Source organism: Phaethon lepturus, unplaced genomic scaffold (assembly GCF_000687285.1).
Source record: "Phaethon lepturus isolate BGI_N335 unplaced genomic scaffold, ASM68728v1 scaffold5032, whole genome shotgun sequence".
Lineage (NCBI taxonomy): Eukaryota > Metazoa > Chordata > Aves > Phaethontiformes > Phaethontidae > Phaethon > Phaethon lepturus.
In genome coordinates this window covers 110723-125677 of record NW_010524311.1, presented here as the reverse complement: position 1 = coordinate 125677, position 14955 = coordinate 110723, and the positions used below count along the sequence as shown (strand labels likewise).

At 37.0% G+C, this 14955-nt stretch overlaps 1 protein-coding gene across 1 annotated transcript in view; it reads right to left on the bottom strand.

Moving 5' to 3' along the window:
* The window catches only part of PDE10A (phosphodiesterase 10A), a 107189-nt gene that overhangs the window by 27934 nt on the left and 64300 nt on the right, over positions 1-14955 (bottom strand). Inside the window, exons 8-14 of the mRNA XM_010282419.1 lie at positions 13423-13473; positions 11453-11511; positions 8727-8778; positions 5059-5201; positions 2801-2893; positions 1977-2163; positions 395-537 (exon numbers count right to left, since the gene is read on the bottom strand). Coding sequence (XP_010280721.1) covers positions 395-537; positions 1977-2163; positions 2801-2893; positions 5059-5201; positions 8727-8778; positions 11453-11511; positions 13423-13473 — 728 coding nt within the window. The remainder of the gene's footprint in view (positions 1-394; positions 538-1976; positions 2164-2800; positions 2894-5058; positions 5202-8726; positions 8779-11452; positions 11512-13422; positions 13474-14955) is intronic.

Genomic DNA, 14955 nt, shown 5'->3' with positions numbered 1-14955 from the left:
CATGCATTTGGTCTTAACTACTGATATTCCAGCTCAGCCTCCTCTGGCTCTGTGCTGTTGGTGACTTGGGACTATCAGAAAGCAAGCTCATCTCCACAATCCTCAGATATAAACTAATGCTTAAAGCAACTACTGTGGCTACCCATGCCCAAGGAAGAGGCTACCATTCTGAGCAGATATTATTTTACATCTTTGATAGATAAATTTTGTTCACAGGTCATTAACTATAACTAAGTACAAGAATGCCAGAGATAAACCCCTATAATTTGGGGACAGTTCAATAATGGAAGTGCTTCCTGCAAAACCCTTCACTACACCTAGGGGGGAAAAAAAAATCATCTTTTTCACAGACTGATACAAGATACAGCTGTCGCTACATGAGAAAAATACTTACAGTTCAATTTCTTTATAAATATGTGGAGGCAGTGTACAGTGCATGAGGTTTTGCCACTCTTCTGCTGTACAAACACTGTGGTACGATAGCTTCTCCATCGTTACACGGTAAATACACTCTGAATGGCGAATTCTGTGGTACATCTGAAAAAGGGAAGTCATTCATTAGTAGTGAAATTTTAACACAGGAAAAAACATTTCTTTCCTGTATTTAAGCACTTATTCTTAAAATACACATTTGCAAACATGTTAGTACTTTGGCTGCTCAACTTCACACATTAGAAAGCGACAGATTATACGGAATTCAGTACTTTGGGAAAACTGGGCCTTCTATCACATCATTCTGCATCTACTCAGTCAGGTGAACATCTAAGGCTTGGCTGATTTTTCATTGCATCTAAACTCTCCCAAGAAAAAGAATCAAAGTTCAGGCGTTAAAAACAGAGATCGGTACCTCGCAATATGCTAACAGAAAGAAAACTGATAACAGGGCACCACTCATATTTTGTGCCACTGCATGAATTCAGCTAATTGGTACAAATGCACAGTAAAAAGTACATCAGAAGTTTATCATACCTACATTATTATTCAATAACTGTGCAAAACAAGTACAGTTAAATATTGAGAGGTTCAGACAGCTATTGCAGACATGGCATGGTTTGTAAAGAAGTGAGGACACAACAACTTTACTAGTAAAGATAATCCTCTGGAGCGGCATGCCCTGAATGGTAACGTTCTCCATCTAAAAAGAGTGAACTCGCACAAAACTGAGTGATTGCATAGTCCCAAGTTTCATTTATATGCAGGTCTTTCCACTTGCCTTGAGTCACGTGGAACAAGTTTAAGCAATTGTCAGTAAAGTTTGCTGCCCCAGTATACCAACAGCATGATGTTGGTAAAAAGGCACAATGTAAATCACCAGGCTTACCTGGCATTGCATTCTGTCTTACCTCCCATGGATATGACACATTTCTTCTGCATTGCGTTTTATTGCATTTATTGCATTTTTATAATTTACATAGTAATGATCATTAAATTGCTTATGCTTCCTACAGGAATAGTAATTTTTGTGACAATAACAGGTTTGAAAACAGAAATAGCTATCCACTCTTACGTAGAAGCATGGATAATTATGAGTATATAGCACAGCATATAAATGTATAAATGTGTATTTTTTTAATATTAAGCATATGGAATCGAGAGAATACATAACATTTCCATCCCCCAGTTAAATTTGTAAAACATGTGATCTGAATTTTTAGAAGTAAAGACGAATTATTCTTTCTAATGGAAAAGAGAAGACAGACAGATCTCATTCACACTTTAGATCCTGCTCTCTCAGTTTAGCTACATGAAATTGATGTATCCAGAGTACAATTATTTCAGAAAGCATCAAGTGAATCCCTATCATCCTCTTAAAATACAATTATTCGGCAAAGAATTCAATGATTCCTGTTTCCGCATTAATTCAACAAAACAGACTTATGAATCACTTTAATAATCTGGAACATCAAAATCCTTAAGTAGGATTCTAAGTCTTCCCATTATAACCAACAGCTTACAAAACTGTAAATAAAACTTACGTTAGCACAGTGTAAGGCTAAAGCACAAAAGACTGCAAACATTTTAAAGTTGTTCTCATCAGTTTTAGAGAAGGCACTTCCACTTATTTTGTTCACCATCTGCACAACACCTATTACACTTCCTCGGCTTACAATAGGCATGCACAGGATATTTCTGGTTGTGTAGCCTGTGTAGAGGTCTACTTCTCTGAAGAGCCAGAAAAGAGAATGGAAAAAAGGAAAAGAGTTAATATTATTGATTAATATCTATCCTTTGATTCTCAGAAATGTTGATGTACGATATACTAAGTAGTTTTAAAGTAGATGTAATTAGTACCTGCAAGAAGTTCACCTCCAAAGCTTTTAAATATTTCCATCTACTGCATCATGTTTAGAAAGAACTTTTTAATCCTTTAATCTCCATTTGTAAGATAAAGAATTAATATTTCCTCAAATGTACAGTCAGTTATTCAGAAAATTAAAGAATACATTCAGGCACTTAGGTATGCTATTTGTTAGTGAACTTTCTTTTGCCCCTGAAAATAATCAGATTGCAGGGAGGCTAATGAAGAAAATCAGCAACAGTCTACCTAACTGGGCAAAGTTCTGTAACAGGAAAAATACCTAAATCTTTCTCCGTTGTATTTATATTTGATAAAAATAATACTTTTTATTGGTATCTTAAAAATATCTCTGATTGCTAAAGCTTTTAAATAGATATCCATAGGCTGTCTCCTCATGAGAGGATCATGGCTGCATGAATGCATCCTAATAGGAAATTTAAGTAGTATGTTTAAGTAAAAGGTTTGGTGAGCTATCTTTTGCTCCCATGAATAACATCCTACCTGTTAAAGCGTGGATCTGCATAGGCATCAGGGATGTTAAGGACTTCTCCTGTTCTTGCCACTTGACCAGCTATTCCTTTTTCTATAGAAAATCTGCAGAAAATAAAAATGTGTGTTAGCCACAATATGAACTATCTGGAGGAACATTTTTCCAGTGGAGTCTGTCTTGGGCACGGTAATGGGTATTTGTTCCCAACCAGCGTCATTTTGATGCTTTTAGGAGAAAAATCTTGCAAAACAACAAGTGGTAGTAAATAATAAAATAAAAAAGCACATGCTAATACATACTTTCTGAAAACATTTTATAAAAGATTCCATAATTTGTCCATTTTAGTGACAAAAATTCAAAGTCTCCAATATCCTGACGGTTATGCCTAATCAATATGACATTTGTACAGAACCTGAGACTTGTGTTTACCTTTACAAACTATTGATTTTATCATCGCTTTTACATATTCATTGTTTCTTTAGACACGTCATAGGCAATATGGAGGTTGTTTCTTCAGCAGGGGGGCAGGTAGATTTGGTAAAACAAACTTTGGAAAAAGACCAATGGAAATTTCCAAGCTAAACATTATATGCATTTGCCATGTATGCTTCAGAACAACTAGTTTGTTTCATCTCATGACATGCAAACAAATGCCATGGCACTAACTGCATCCCTTCATCACCACAAGAAGCTAAACACTACAAATATATTCTGGGGTTGAATCAGAAAAATCTACAAGTCTGTCTTGTGAGACAATAATTTTAAATTCTTCGACATAAAACACTTACGACATACAAGTACAGAAGAATTTGTGGAGAAAAGTAAGTAGAAAGAATCTCATGTGGAACACTTTCAAATCTAAATGTACCCGGGTAGTATCCTGTTCCCACTGAAGTTAGTGACAAAGCTGCCAGGATTTCTCCCTGCACACCCGGTTTTTAGTTAAGATTCTTCTGCTGCTTGTTATGATATGTACATCACACCAACTTAAGGCTCCTTCCTGATGACTGACTCAGCATCACTTTCTTACAGATATTTAAGTTGTACTTCTCTTTCAGTATACAGCACCCGTGAAATGGCTCACATCCTTGCACTGAGTCAATATTTCAATAATTTTCATACAGAAAAGACAGAAAGATATAAGCAAGAAAAACAATTATGAAGGAGTATGAAAGTCTATGTTAAAGCAGGCCACCTTCTTTAATTTACACCACCTCCTTGCTTGTCAGTATGTAAACTGCACCAATTTTGACCTCTTCCGTTCTCACTCACACAATGTAGTAAGTGGGAGTAAGTTTGTCTAAAGGAGTCTAAGCGAAGATATGAACCACACCTCATATTGGCCCAGAACTTTAAAAGTATAAGGAGGAAATGAAAAAAATTCTGAGAAAACCTATGCTGAGTATTTTAACAAAATTTTAGGGCAGGATATTTAATCATACATTTCTTTCTTTCGAAGAAGCTGCAGTTTTAAAACCTGTGTGTCTGAAAAATTTCAATCTGTATCTATTAAGGATTCATAATTTTTGAAAAGTGAAAAATGCTATATTGACTTTGTTGGTTTGCCTCTTTCATTAAAACACATGCGTATCTGTAAAAATTATGTACTTGGGACATGAAGCAGGAATACACATGTATTTTAGGCAAAGAAACCTACATATTCATCACAAGCCTATATACGTTTTCAAATTCACCACATCAAGCATACTTCAGAATCACAATTATTTAGTTTGAAAATACTCTAAATTCACATGAGAAAAAGTAAAACTAAATTACTGGACTTGAAATCTTCAAAACCAATGACCAGTCCCCATTAGAATCTACATATGCCTAATCCATCCTTAAGAAGTACAAATCGTGAGCTCCTTGCTTTGGATGTGCTTGAATCGCACAAATTTCAATTCCTCTTGGGAACTCTCTTGGGAAAAAAAGTCCCATACTGGCAGACTACGGAGTAGGTGCACCTTTACCTGCACCTTTACCTACCTCAGAACACCTGTGTTTTTTTCCCAACATGATTTCCAAAAGGACCGCCTCCGGAAGACGGCATTTCCAGGAGTGACGTTATAGCTTCAGAGACGTTGTTTCGATGGCACTGCAATGTCATTCCCAGAAGTACTACCTTCTGGAGGCGGGTCCTGGTGGGAATGATATCACAGTATGACAAGTATTGTCAGGGTACCTGCAGATAGGCACAGAGACTGGGTAATAAAATGCCTGCACATCTGTAGCTATAATGAAACTGCATTCTTCTGCTAGCTACTCTTACCTTATTTCTTTGGTCTTCTTGAAGACAGGTTTCCCATCATTTTCTTCTCCAATATCAAAAAGGTCTGAATATAGTTCCTTATTTTTGTGGTCAACCTGGAAGAGTGCACACCTATCTGCATTCACCAGGTTTTTTGCATATATCTATAGACGAAAAACAAAACTAGAGTTAGAGGTTATGAGTTAGATTATCTTCAGTCATTTACCTGATAAAAACAGAAGTCCCTAGAAAATACAAGTGTTGAGAAATTATCCAGTATGAAAATCTGTTTGAAGGAGCATCCATCTTCACAGCAATCTGTTAGGATACAATTCAAAACGAAAGTGTGTCTTTTATTCAATATTTCTTTGTAAATTAGAGTGTTCTCTTTAAGAAATGCAGGAATATCTTTAAAGGCTTGAATGTTTGCTAAAAGAAAAAAGGCTTTCCTATTATACTGTTTTTCAAGTACAAGGAATGCTTTTCAAAATGGTACTTTTCCTCCCTCTATGTTTACATATTATTCCCTTTGCTTGATTTTAAATAGATAGGATATAGAAAAACCTAAGAATATTTTTGGCTTTTTGTCTTTATCTTCAATGCAAATATATTGGTATTGAATATCCAGCAAAGACAGACATAACAGAGAGACTAGTGTTCGTTTTTAAAAAATCTAAATATGCCTGTAATACATAACGACGAACAAACAGGGAAGATTAGAAGTGTCATTATGGATTGCCCTATGCAGCAGTAATAGGAAATGGCTGCACCCTCCTGACGCTACAGACAGTTCTTGCACAACAGCAGAGACTTAGTAGTTCTACATCAACTAACCAAAGCCCACAAGCTACCACGCATAGTCAAGAAAGTACAACAGTTACAGCAATAGATTTGCATGGTCTCTACCATACTTTGAACCAGCTAGTTTTATCTTAGCAAAACGAACTGCCAGCCAGCACTGACTGCCAGAACAGAATCTTGTCCCGAGAACACAGCAGCTCTTCACTGAAATGTTTCTCAGACATATGATGGACTTTCTGAGAACAAGAGGGAAGAGTGAACCAAAGTCAAATGAGGATCATTGTGTAAACTTAAGATGTCAATAAGTTCAGGTTCAAGAACCTACTCTGTCCAATTTAGGTATGTCCCCTGTGTTTCTTATCTGCTCAGAAAGTATAGTAACTGCATGGTAGAGCATGAGCTGAGGTGGATCTCACTCAGCTTTTTAAAATTGTATATAAGAGCTATCTAGACATTCAGCCACAGAAAGAGGCTGACTACATCTTGGTGTGCAGTGCATGCAGTTGGCATGTATTAAGAATTCTCAAGACTCCCATATGAATGAAATCCCCCCCCACCTTCTCTCTTCTTTCAAAAATAAAACCAAAACCATTTCATTTCACATTAATGCAAATAGACAAATGTTAGACCTTGGCAGAAAGAAAACTATGAGATGAAAAAATCGTTAGTTGGGAAATTCTAGTCCTGTGTCATATGAGCTTTGTAATAGCAACTGCACAGAAACCATCTAGACCAACTCTGTAACACTCGGAGGGCCCTCCTGTATCGACAGAATCTATGGCTGGAAAGATTCTGTTGCTTTTTACCCCATTTGCTCTATCAGAGCAGCAGAAAGTCAGGGAGGCTGCAAGCTAAGAGGTAACTTTTGTGCAGTATTTCCCACTTAGAGCATTATGAAGTTTAAAGACCTTGACCACCCACACCATTTATTCCTTTGCTCAAAATAGAATGAATATAAACTGTGCCAAAAAGGACAAGGAGTCCCGTAAATGCTTCTCTACACCTGTTCAGAAACTGCATCAGATATCTTTATAAAATCCAACAGCACAGTGTTGATTTTTTACAAATTAAGTGTTCTAATGCATATGACTCAAGAACTTACCTTGGTCACGACTCATGTTTTTCAAAAATAACTGCTTAAACACTATTATTGAGAGAAATAGTTAACGGGATGAGAAAGTCTTACTTCTCTAATGCCCTAGCTCAACTCCAGGCCAGTGGCTGAAGGGGAGTATCAGTACAAAAGGTATGCTTTGCATTGTCAATAGGGAGGTCAGGGACCACCTTCTGGGTAGGTTGCTTGCAACTACTCAAGCATATTGGTAACAAAATTTGCAAGGCAACTTGAACTTCCGCTTCTCCTTCTTGCATCTGTATTCAAAAAAACACCGTTACACCACTAACTTCGCTGAGGGATTTTAATGAAAGTAAAAATGAAAAGGATGCTAAAATCCTTGTCATTTTTTCATTATTCTTCAAACACTTCCACTGTTTTCTCACTGTGAGACACAGAATAAGCCACATTTAAAAAAAAAAAAAAATCACACTGACATAAAATGGCAGCAAGTGTGCAAACACGTAATTCACTTAATTGGCCCAAGAAACAGCCAACTTCTACAGCTTACAAAGGAAGCTGAGTATGAAACATCTACACAGGTTAAAATGCAGAATCATGATGCAGCCAAATGTTGGAGAAGATGAAAGAGTAACTGTATTTTACTGCCAGTTGTGTTTTCCACCAGATTTCTATTCACAGGGAAGAACAAGGAAGAACATCAATATTTGTTCTCAATGCCATGTTATATTACACCAGTTCTTTTAAATGTTAAGCTATTTTTAAGCAGTTCATTTAAATTGGAAAAGTCAATGTTCAGATATGTGTCCTGTGTGCAGAATTCTTGACTGTGTACTAACTAGAATAAGACAAACACTGCAGAATACTTTCCATTACTAATTCAAGTTTCTAAATAAAACCACTTTAATGTTGCTTGCATTCTAAGTTTGTTGTCTTTGAATACTCTAGCTAAGAATATCGCTTTGAAGATTGGAGCAAGTATCAGAGCACTGTTGGGAGAGCCATTTTTTGAATACAAAAATTGAAACAATAGTATCACAGACCTACTTAAGATTTACATTCAGGAAAAAGAACTGCAGTATGCAATGAATGTGCCTAAAGCTAAAAAGTATAATTCATATATCAAACATTCAAAATGTGCTACGAACAACCAGTTCATATGTATTTGTAAACACTACTCTGGAAACAATAATGAATTCAAAATCGATGCAGAAAATTATAATCTTTTTCTGAACTGTATTTAATTCATTGATTAGTTATTTCAGTGGACTTGGTTTTAGTGGTTTTTATAAAAGATGGACTGACTCTGCCACTCTAGTTATGGGTGTAAATAATTTTGCAAAGCAAAAGGGATGTCATGTTTTGCACATCTCATTCAGCAACTGGAACAAATACTCTAGGAATGATCTTTGACTGCTAGTCCTTCCTACAGACAATAACTTCTTCAGGAGTGTTTCTGCAGCATGTAGCAAAATGAATTTAGGAAAAAGGAATCAATACAACAAGCTGAAATAAAAACAGAGTAATTTCTGTTACAATTTTCAAACCTTCTCTCAAACACAATCGTAACTATTTAGTTCAGAGACAGTCATGTTTCATTACTTATGAAAGCTGTGGAACAAAGTTGTTTGGACAATGAAAAAAATCAAGCTGACCTTTGCCACCTTCTTCCATATAGAGATGTTAATACTGTTTGTATTACATGTCCATTATAAACAGCTCATATATTTCAATGATGTTAAGTCTTACTTCAAGGAAAGGAGGACTTTAATAACTAAGAGTAATAAACTTAGAAGTGAAAAAGACAACTTACCATTATATGTTCAAGTAGAGAATCTATTGCAACTATATTATCAAAATACGTTCTGCAGAGAAAGAGAAGTCAGTAAATATGGACATTTAGTCAAACACTTCTCAAATGGCTGTCATGGGCTCTTGTTGCATAACTGCTTTAAGAATGGAGCCCTAATAGGTGAGGACAAACCTCTGCATCTTGAAAATCACTGCCTGGCTTGCTATAGCACAAAGGAATTGAGAAATGGTCCTAGCTCTGTTCCTTTAAGCCATTATTCTACAATGACAGAATTGTAGAATATTCTCCATTTTCTGTGTAGAAAAGGAAAAGACTACCAAACACTGCCTACCATGGATTGAATAGGCACCTGCTGAGCAACACCAAGAATGTATCAAAATGCTTTGGCACCCTTTATACACTGAAAATTTTAAAAGGAGAAGTAAAAAGGAAAAGAAAAGCAATCCAGAAGATTTAAAAAAAAAAGATTTCTTCCATTGCTCATATGTATTATCTAAATGCTTTCAAAATATCTCATTAGGTTTATGCATAGAGGACTGTGTACTGAGAACTAATGAAAACTATGCATTGTAGTATTCATGTCATATTATCCAAACCTTAACAGTATTTAAAAGGCAACAATTTATAAAACTCTTAATGAGTCTTCTCTATCAACCCAGGTGTATCTTGTTGAAGTTGCAGAAGACTGATATTGTGGCTTAAAAAAAAAAAAAAGGGGTACATCAGTTTCACAGCAAAGTGGTAACTGTCCAAGGACAGTCAAGAACATTGGAAGATAAAGGTCAGACTTCTTAGTAAAAGAAGTCCAAATCTTCCACATGCCAAGTCTTAATAACCTCGGATTACAATGTTCCCAGCAGACACAAAGACATTGTCCCATGGCCTTGAACATATATCCAGCTCAGTTCTGTTTGGGTCTAGTGGAAAGGAAATATATAATACACTAGTCTTACATTGTCAGGGACATGAAGAGGTGGAGCACTGCATACTATGCGCTTTCTAAAATGTTACAGAACATGTCCCAGTGACATTGCATGCTAACAATTTTCTCACTGAATTGGAAACCTTCTTTCCATGTAAGAAAAGGAACAGACCATTTCTAAGAGGAAACTAATTATTTTCTTGCTAGTGCAAGTCTCTACCTACATGAAATTCATAAAGTTGCTACTAAATGGTATCTCCACTTTGTGGCTCAAAACACAGGGTTTCTTTTTTGTTAAAACTGAACAATTCTAGCAATTGATAACGCTGTATGAGAGGTATTTTCTTACAGGAATACACATTGAACATTTTCAGTATTTATTGTAATTTTTATCTTTAAAATTTAAAATAATTATAAAGGTCTTTAAAGCAGTCTCAGTACTATGTACCAAGAGTAAATTGCCAGCCCATAAATTTGGGTAATCCAGAATTCTCTGGTAAACTCGTTCAATACAAATGTTAGCAATATAAAAGCAATCTGGAAAGGAATATAATGGTGCAATACCCACACTGCTGCAAGTGGGTAGCTCTCACAAGGGAATGAGGAGACTACCCTTTTGGAGGCATACTCTGAACCTAAGCCAAAATATAAAAGAAGGTCATCCTTGAGGAAAAAAGCTAGGAAAAACATCTGGATACAACCAGCTTGCCCTCTTTGTAAGGGGTAGACTCCTCCCTGTGGTGTATCACTCCCCATTCCAGCCGGGTCAACTCAGCTGCCTGCATTCCTGAGCAATGGCATAGGAATCTTGGATGTCCTCTAATCTCATCAGTTTGTGAATTGTTCATCAAGACTCACAGAAACGCTTGTTAACAGCAAAAATCCGAGACATCTAATTTTTCCACAGTATCATCAGTCCTTTGTGATGCATTTAGAAATTCTTCAACCAACTAGCTTGATAAAACACTGTTCAGCAACCCAGACTGTGATTCACCAAAAGTACAACTCTGCTTTGTCTTTTAATTTATTGGCTATCTCTACTATTTAAAGATGCCAAGAGCAGCAACAAAGAAAAAGGGGTGAAGGAAGAACAGATCACCTAAGACACTAAATTGACTTTGCAAGTCTAAGCCCCAGATTTCATAGTCTTACTGTGTTTTCAATTTAATCTTGCATTTATTGTGACAATAAAGGAAAAAGAAACATATTACATGCAGATACAGTCTTTGAAAATGAAAACAGAGCCTCCAGAAAAATGCAGGGGAAGAACAATCGCATGGCAGCCCTGATTCTTGAAGGATATATCCCTGAAGTATGTACACTTATGCATGTCTATGTCTGTATAGATACATGTCAAAAAAAGGTGGGGCGCGGGGGGGAAGCTGAAGCAAGCTAACTAACCTTTCATAAAGTCCTTTCAAACCTTGTAAAATTGGCCATGAAAAGAGACGGCAAGCCAATTTGTCACTTCTGAAGACAGCCATGTTTCACTCTGACAGAAGAGGGGGAAAAAAAAAGGCAAAAAACCCCATGCGAAAGACCACAAGAGTAAATAAATTCTGTAACGTATAACCACATGTCACATTTTCTTCTGCACCACCACCAATAAAAAAGTTCAAGAGGTATACACCACTGCCACCCACACCATTCATTCCTGTCCCTTTGCTGAAGTTTGCCCCTGCTCCAAGGTGTGCCTTCGCAACTGCTTGTGAGCTACAGTGTAAAACACAGGTAGATTGGAAGAGCCACGTTAGAAAAGCTGATCAAAATAAATTGATGAGATTATAGCGCAAATCACACTTACTTCGATACATCAAGCAAAAAGTCATTCAGTTCAGTCTGCTTGGCAAGGCCCCGGCACACCTGAAAGCACAGATGACATTATCATTTGCTCCAGAAGAACACTGAAGTTGGAGGGAAACTGAAGTGACACAACCTACCCATTTGATTTGTATGAAAAAAATACCGGTACTAGTATATACATGTGTTCCGGCACTGTATAAAATTAAAAGCTGGATTTGTGTGCTAGGCTTCAATTTTAACTATCTAGCTGCTGAGTCAAAGCTGTCAAATGCAAGTAACATCTTTCTTCAGACTCTTCGAAAGTTGTTGGTTGTTACCCCTGTTCATGCTGCCTCAAAGGCTGCCACTGAATGTGGTTATGGAATCAATGACACCTCCTTATCCGGACCCTCAGCTCTTCTGAGAATATCGAATATTTTGTTTGTTTTCTTCCTTACCATACTTTTACCACTTTTTTCCAGGCTGCAAAGTAGCATGTAGACACAACTGAAGACTGACATCAGGCAGGTTTAAGTAAGCTAAGTAGCAAATGATATATGCTCAACTTTGGGAGAAATCAGCATGAATATGAACACAAAGATAGTATGCACACTGCATTTTAGAAGCAAAGTGTTAAATGAAGCAAAGCTTTGAACTGTATTTTTACTTCACCTAATTGCATACTCTGTACAGTTATACACCTGTACATTACTAGAGCAAGCACTGAGGTCAAAAAAAGAAAACAAACCTCTACTATTTGTACTTTTTACACGATAAAGTATTAGTCAGAACCAGTAATATCTAAGTATGCAAAATATGACAAACTATATCCACAAGCCTTACTCTTGCATATAATTAGGTAACTAGGTACAACTTCTTGATATACAACACTTCCTAAAGCCCAGTTGTGAGTCTGGTAGGGACGGCCCAACACCCCATCAAAACTCTGGGATTTTTCTCATGCAAAAACTTGGAAGGGCAAGCCTTCTGCTTAGCAGAAGGGAAAGAATGAAAATGAGCAACAGACAGGCTTAAACTAAACTTCCCATGTTTTGTTTTCTTAGGTGTGAAAGACTTATCAAAGAGACTCTGTTACAAGGGGAAGCTACAATTGCATGCAATTGCAATTCTGCTAGCATACAATAGTCTACGCCAGCTAATTCTGCCTAAATGTGCCAGGGTGAATGACCATCCTAAACGAAGTCAATGACTTCCAGCACCAAGGTGGCAAATCACAGAATCATAGAATCTTTGGTTATATCAGAGTCTAGAAAAGAAAAACAGGGAGCTTTGCATGAGTCTTCTGCCAAGTGTATGAAAGACACGTTGAAAAAAAGTGTGTCACAAACTTCCTCCTTTGAGCTGACAGAAGAACCTGTTTTAGCATCTTCTGTGAGTTAACAGAATATGCTTAGTTTCAGTGTTACCGTCTTCTGTTAGCTGAAGTAGCAAAACCTATTAGCAAAGCTGCTGGGGTTTGCTAGAGCAGCTTGCGCTGTGTGGAGCTTCATTAGGCACCCAACTAGGGAGAGCATCAAGCATCCTTAGTGGGAGTAGTTACAGGACCACAAAGCAGCTAGCAAGGATGGCTTAAAGTAGGCTTAACCAGCAACACCTAATAACCTCCAACTGAATACCAAAGCAGGAGGAAAGCAACCAGTTGGCCTACCAGTTGCCTTCTTACAAGACAAAAAATGCAAAGTGGTTATAGTTATAGTAATAAAACAATTATTTCTCTACTTTGTTAAAGTTTCTTTTTCCTTTAGTAAAAATACTGTATGTTAAGTTATTTGATCCATGGTTGGAAGTGAGGAAAAGTAACTCAATGAGCACCAAAAATGCTAGCATATTTTTCCCAGGTTCAAGGAAGGGGCTTGAATCAATGTTTTAGTAGTGACCTCCACTTAAATTTAATCATAATCCAGGTTCCTACTAATCAAGTTCTAGCAGAAGGGTTACGCAATGAAAAAATGAAAAACCACCCACACTTACTTGTACTTGATGTATTGCTACTGAAGCCCATGCAAGATTCGCTGTTGCAACCTGAAACAAAAGAGAAGAAACTAACTCTGAAGAAACCTTGAAAACTGCACATCAGTTACGTGCTCATTTTCTCTATCTAGCTGCCAAGTAAATTGACTGAGCTGTTTTAGACAGGCAGGCAGTAATAATTTGTGGGAAGACAGTTATTTTGTGAAAGTCTCCATATACTTGCAAGTGTTTCAATTTTAGTAAGGTACATGCAGGCACAAGAGGACAATCCTCATTTTTTGTACCAAAAAAATGCTTACCAATGCTCTTCAGAAGCAGTATTGGGAACCCACCAGCTCAGAAATACAACATCAAAACAAACATCCCATAACCAGAGAGCTTTAAAAATTGCATTATGTACATTGTTGACAGGCATCTGGCATAGAAATAAAATATCCCATAACATCTTTCTGGGGCTGTTTCTCTTCAGCTACAGATATTTCCAGCTGTAAACAGGCACTGCTTCTTTCACTACCATTTTGGTGGCTGAAGCAGCAGACCTGATTCCTCAGTTCAAGACCAGTGTTTTAAGTATGACAGTTCCCAGGCAACATTTCAAACAAGTGTCATGTAAACTGCAGTTAACGAAGATGGGCTACCAAGCATAATCTCCTGTCCTTGAAACACAGGAGCTTTATAGGAACACAGAGGACAGAAGTACAAGAGGTCTGCTGCTGCATACCCTCCTAAGGTATTTTTTGTTAAACAGAACACATTGTACACATTTTATAAAAACTGATAATAGTATCCAAAGGCTTTCTGAAATCTGAAAAGGAAAAGAATGCTTTAGAACACTCAGAAAGTGACCTTAAAATATTTTTAATTTACTAATAAAATACTTTTATTTAGCAGCCAGTCTTCTCCAAGTAAGAACATTCATGAATTTCAGTTACAGACAGTATTTCATATAACATAAAAGATTCGTATTTGTACAGAACAATGCATGTCTGAGACCTATCTGAATTGTAGATTGTTCAATGTAACAGGATAATTTTAAAAAATAAATACATTGTGTATAAGCAGCAGAATTAATGAAGCCTCGTTTTGTATGAATGCATGCTCTTTCCTCTGTGAGCAGGGACATTGGCATCACCGTACTAATCCAGTCCCCTACCATGACCTCTACTTACTGGTGAAAAATAACCAGCTGCGACACTGAGGCTGAAGCAACATTGACTCCCCAACTAATATACATGTATGAGCATCACGTGTATGCTACGCTACTGAGGTTACTGATAAACAGAATATACAATTGACAAATATTGTTGTTTTTTCCTTCCTTGAGAGGGCTAGTTTTAATATCTCTTGTCTGCACATCATCTGTTCTTTTCACAATAATAATTCCTGTTCAGAACAGCTAAACTGCTCCATGGCCCATCTCGTACCGCTGTCAAGACAACAGGCCTGGCTAGAACTCACATGCCGTTTTGTCCTAACCTTTGTGTTCACATTTCCTTCCCTAGGGAAGGGTACAAAGAGAAACGAATGGTACAG